General features: G+C 37.3%; 1 protein-coding gene across 1 annotated transcript in view; it reads left to right on the top strand.

The window, feature by feature from the left end:
• PIK3C2G (phosphatidylinositol-4-phosphate 3-kinase, catalytic subunit type 2 gamma) overlaps window positions 1-6,000 on the top strand; it is a gene marked incomplete at its 5' end in the record, with an annotated part of 168,311 nt that overhangs the window by 11,361 nt on the left and 150,950 nt on the right. The window contains one exon of the mRNA XM_008939690.1: window positions 5,409-5,442. Coding sequence (XP_008937938.1) covers window positions 5,409-5,442 — 34 coding nt within the window. The remainder of the gene's footprint in view (window positions 1-5,408; window positions 5,443-6,000) is intronic.

The following is a 6,000-nucleotide window of genomic DNA, read 5'->3' as shown; positions in this document are numbered from 1 at the left end:
ATGAAATTCCCTTTTCACGCTTTTTTTAAAAAAAAAAAAGTTTAATAAATTACTAAGGATTATTTTTCTTTCTTTGTATGGTTTCTGTCTTGTAATTCTTTCTTACAGTAAATACTGTTTTGAAAAGCATGCCAAACTGGGCAAGATGCTTGCATTCTTGGGCTGTTACCTGCTATGTGAAACTTTGCTTCTTTCTCTTCATTGCTTTTGGGTATTTTTAGCCTGTGACTTGTGATATGTATCAGAACACATAGGTCAGGAAAGTAAACAATGGGATAACTAAGGTTAACTGAGTTAATTAGTGAGTATTAATTAGAAATATGTCTAGCTACTTAAGTGGAATTTATTTAATTATGTCTGTTACGTAGTTTGAGGTCCCTAACATAAGACTGGGAAAATTTAGTGTAATTCTTTTAATAACATTTCTTGTGTCAGAGGAGTGATAGATATATATATAGCAAATTAATTACATACTGTCATCCCTATACACTTCCTCTTGACAGGTTCAAACCCTCAGGTACTCATCATCTTACAGGAACAAACTTCTGAGAGCTGAAAAGACTCACTAAAGAGGAGGAAGTATGTTAGCTGAAAAGGCTCCAGTGATGCTCAGAAAACCTCTTCTCTTAAATCTCTGCATTCTTAGCCTCTATTTATTCCCCTTAGATGGGGGGTGGGCAATAGCTTCTAACTTAGTTAAAGTACAGGACCAAGCAAATAAACTCTAGAACATCAGTGTTGCTCTCTGCAGGTTGCAAGTCAATCCCTGCACCATGTTCCTGGAATAGAGAACATGAGAGATCACAGAGCAGACAGTGCTGCATGGCTCTGGGCAGAACCAGCTGCGGCCTTCTGGAATTAGTTATATGGCTTCTTGTCTCTCAGAAGGTTAACAAATATTTTTAAGGACCAAGCTGCAAGAAACAACATAGCTCTATATTTTTTTGTTCTTGCTCAGAGCTGACCAGATGATTCACTCAAGCGCCTTTTCCTGCTTCCCTTCTAGGTCATGACTCACTATAAACCTTGTTTCCATAGAAGTTACTATTCTGGGTACATTCTAGTGTAAATGGGTCTGTGACAGCACACATTTTATCTGGCATGTTGATTTAGATGGAAATACGAATATCTCCACTTAAGAAAAGTTCTTCCTCTGTATTTTAGGGCAAATACAGTGAAGAAAGAGATAAGGGATTCATGTGATCTGCTCTTCAGTTAAACCTCAGACTGTCCAGAGAGGCATCAGACAGATCAGCATCTTCCCCTTGAGAAAGTATTTTGTCAACCCAGAAGCTTTCTTAAGAGCTAGACAAAGAGCTTGGGCCAGTAAAAAGATAGAGGGGACAATAAAAGAATATGTTCTCCTTTACAAAGGAATTAGAGCAGAAATAGATTGGACTAATTTGTTAAAAGATTTATTTTGGAGTTAAGAGAAGTGTAGTATATTTTCTCTTTGAGTGTTCAGGTCAGGTCAGCTCTGTGAACCCAAACTGTAAACTGTCTTCTATAACTGGTATATATTTACTGAGTATGCCTGGGTCCATTTTAAGCCCCATTCTCTTTGAATTCCAGCAGAGGTAAATATAGAGTTCAAAGAGCCAAATCTCTTCCTGCTAGTGAGGCCTGTCCTGAGCAATCAGAAAACCCCACATGTCATGCCGTGAAGAATAAAATAACGGGATAAAACCCAAAAAGTACAGTTCATCTTTTTCAAGTCTCTAAGGTTTCTACTGATGTTCACATTTCCTTCTGCTTCTCTTTGGAGTTGCTGTAATGCAAATACTGTTTTTATTTTAGAGGTACAGTGATAGTTATTGGGCAAATAATTGAATTATGAGCTGATTTATCCTGTCGTTATAAAATAAAATAAATTAAAAACAAAACAAAACAAAACAAAAAAAACAAACAAACAAACAAAAAAAAACACCAAACAAACAAGTAACCAACCCTGCTCCAAGTGTTCCCAGCTCGCCATTGCTCATTCTCCAACGTGTGTCCAGTTTCTATTCCCACTTTGTAGACAACATACTGCTGGGCCTGGCTGTAACCTTCAGAGGCTAAAAAGGTTAAGTTGTGGTGGTGATAAAAATAGTAGTGTTTTCTCATCTGTAATATGTAAAATGATGATGTTCCTCTTCTGAATGTTAAAAAGATTATACCCTGGTCAAAAATTTGATCACTAATCTTAAAATAATTTGTGGCTTAATATTGACATAAGAAGCTGCTTCACATTTCTGTAGGAAAATATTGACTAGATTGTTACTAATTTTTAAAAGTTTTTAAGGGATTGAGGTTTTGTTCCTTTAACATTCCCTTTCAGGCTTGGTTAGCTGAACTGGTTATCTGTCCCATAAAACCTCCCTGTAAAGGCTGACTGTGACGTTGACTGACAGCCCTCTCCCCTTAACTCCTTCCTCAGTGAAGCAGACCTGACTAACAATTTACTTCAAATGAAGGGAATAAAAAAAATAATTCAAAAAAGAAAAGTCAAGCTGTTCCTGCACCAGCAGTTACCATTACTCCTGTTTGCTTTTTACTCCTTTGAGAAAGAAGTGCTAGGGCAGTCGATTAGGTTTCAGCTATCTAGAAAAAGCTCAGTTTTGATTTTATAAACAGCTTCATCTTTCTCAGCAGCAACTGAACTATAGATGTCATAAAAGCAGTAAAATATATTTCTGCATGTTCTGTGACATCGATGCACTTTCATTTTATGAAAATAGAGATTACACATTATATGCAACTACCTTGTTTAGATAAGGATATAATATATAATAAGGATATAATATATTCTGAATGTATATAAGGATAGCAAATCAGATTTTTCCCGTATTTATCAATATTTATACGGACAATGGACGAGCTCTTCTGTTTGTATCAACATATGTAGTCAAAATTAGTACTTAGCAGGTGGATGTCTGATGGATTACCATCTCCTCCAAACCTTTTTTGAGTAAAACTCATACTGAAGTGTTAGGGGCATTCTAGGTGAATTTTAGGTACTGACAAAATGATTGAATCCTGCAATGTTAGCATACCTTGTCAGTCTGCTTGGATTTTTTGTATTATGTTCACCAGCACAGTACGCCCAGTATTTTTTTGTTAAGTAGAAGAGAGGCTTTTTTTCAGGCAAACAGGTAACTTGCACCACAAGTAAAGTGAAATTTTTGAGACTACTTCTTACATCTCAAGTGCTGCAGCATTACACATCAGGTAAGGGATAAATGCCAGGAAAAAAAAAAAAGTTCTAATTGCTTTTTCATCATTGTTTCCTGACACTATAGTATAATGTATGGTGTGGTTTTGTGTGGAGTATCTCTTAACACATCCATTTGGTAAGTTCCAAGTGCACATGGTGCCTCAGGGAAACTGCTGCTTGCTCCTTCCAATGTAAATGACGTGTGGTGCCAGTATTTGTGTGCACATATCTGTACATGTGTGCTTGCATACTTTCATAGAATCTCAGCATGCTTCTCTTTAATTCTTGTTTTATGAAACAAAAAAAAAAAAAAGAAAAGAAAACCAAAGAAACTTCCAGTCTTCTGTGTCTAATTAAACTGTATTTATTACCTCCTTACTGCCTCCTCACTGCCAGTACCATGGTTAAGAGATTATGAAAGAAACTGGCACCAGTGATAGTTTCTTCTTAACTGATTACATCTCTTTATAAATATGATTCATTTGGTCTCTAAACAACCTAACCCTGGGATTTTAAAATCTGTTCAGGGGAAACTCTGGGCCTGCTGCACAATTAATGTTTTTCATCTCTTTTGTTTTCCTTCCTTTCTTACTGCAGCTTACAAAAAGTCCTAAGAGATCAAATCCTGCCAGAACAGGCACTAATCCACTATATATTAAATGGGTTATGCTATTTTGAAATTATAAGTGCTGTTCCAAAGGTTGTTTGCTTTCCAAAATTTGCGAAAATTGAACAAAGGCCTCTGTTCCCATTTGTCTCTCTGAATTATAAAGATTGTGAAAACATATTTCTCAGCTTGGAGGTTGCTTTTCTCCCCTCAAGTAAGCATTCAACTTCTCTTCATATTTACAAGACAAATGCTGGCAGCTCCAAGCTGGGTACCAGAGGGAGAACGGACATCCAGCATTGTACTTCTTGTGACACCTCTGCATGTGTTGTAATTTTTAAGAAGCATCTTGCTGAATGCATAAGTATGAACACGAAGCATTCTCAGCCCACTGCAAAGGGATTAGAGACTGTAAACGTCAGTAAACCTTTCAGGGACATAGGTTTGAACAGTGGAAGCCACAGGCAATACTGAAAGAGAATTAACTTACTAGTCTCTCTGGTCAAGATTTGCCACTCAGCACTTATTTTTATGTACCCTTAGTGTGTGCAAGTCAGAGCCAGACAAAGATGGGTTGGACTGAGCAGCTGGCAGGTAAAGCTGGTTGCCCACACTTGACTGTGAGCTTAGGCTGGGTCCCACCTGCTGCCCTGGGGCTGGGGATGCTGCATGTCCTGCCAGGAGATGTCGAGCTACCTGCCATGACATTTTTTCCTGTGCGGATGGGGAGGCACAGGTAGTGTGGGAATATTTGATTTTGCCCAGTGTCTGAGAAGCCTGGAGCAAGGTCTAGCTGATGGCAGTTATTGTACTTGAGGATTTGACGGAGCAGACTTATTTATTTATTTATTTATTTATTAAAGTTTATTTAGGCTGCTCAGTTCAGCCTAACAGCTGTCCTAATCTTTCAGTGGTCACAAGCACCCACCAGTTACTTCAGCAGTGGGATAGGAGACATGAAAATACAGACACTGAATTAATGTTAGGTATCAAGAGCTATGTTTTGGCATCAGGGACATAGACATCTCCTAAACCTTTGCTCTTAGTATTTCCTGTTGGCTGTCTCTGATTATCTGCCTGCTCAAAGGCCTTTGAAAGAGCATAGTTATCTTTGCTGATCTGGCACAGAAATGTAGGTGAAATATAAGCCACTTGAGTGGAGGCTTGGTGCTTCTTAGCTTTCAAAGGATGCTGAAGCTCTGCCTGCTCAGCATGGTTGTGCAGTTTCTGTCTAAAAATGTGTAAAGCACATAAAGGGATGGAGAGGGTATTCTTATCTCTGCTATACCAATACAGAGGCTGAAAATGTATGTACATCAAATGTTGATAAGGGCTTCTTTGTATCTTGACATACCTAAATACTCATAGAAATCAGGTCCTGTGTGACTTGTCTGAGATGGTAGAGTAAACAGGTGGAAAAACTGGAGAAATCAGGTCCTGGTACTCTGGATCCCAGTCATATCTTCTGTCATCACAACATTAGGATATATCCTTCCCCTTTCTCACCACGTTTTTTTACGAGTTCTACTCCTGAGACCATTATAACTGCTCCCTGTTTTTTACTGAAGTAACTGATCACTTTCTCCTTGGGTTTTGTTTTTATAGAATTCACTTCAGAGTGTGGAAACACCAGACAAAGGTAAAGTGTTATTTTAAAAATATGTTAATTCAGGATGTATCATCAGAAAACACATGCTTTGTTATTTGTTTGTATTAGTGAGGTGTTGTAGTTGGCATATTGCAGATGTTTACATATTTAGTCTTATTATAAGGTAATTATGACAGTTTAAAATTTAAGTCTTCTAAAAATGTAAATAAAACATAGCATTTCCCCAAACTAATCTGGAGATACAAATATGGAGAATGAATAGTAGTGTGAAAGAACTAGTTACAGTTAGTGGTGATCATAGCATTTGTCCCTAATCCCAGGTTTTTCTGCTGATAAAAGGGAAAATTAGGAACTTCATGAAACCTCAAAAATTATTTTTGTACATGGCTTTTCTACTCATCTATAATAACTGTTGCTTCTTCCTCATTAAGCTTCAGTTCTTTGTTGTCTTTCCTTGTGTAAATATTGTGTTTTAAATTATATGGTGTCATAAGAAGAGTAAGTTAATTAACAGTAATGGACAAAATCATAGACCCTGCCTTATTTAATTCCTGAGTTAAAATCAGCTTAGACTCATGGACTAATGCC

Source organism: Merops nubicus, unplaced genomic scaffold, assembly GCF_000691845.1.
Source record: "Merops nubicus isolate BGI_N331 unplaced genomic scaffold, ASM69184v1 scaffold20044, whole genome shotgun sequence".
NCBI lineage: Eukaryota > Metazoa > Chordata > Aves > Coraciiformes > Meropidae > Merops > Merops nubicus.
The sequence above is the reverse complement of the archived record's forward strand: the minus strand, read 5'-3'. Positions and strand labels throughout refer to the sequence as shown.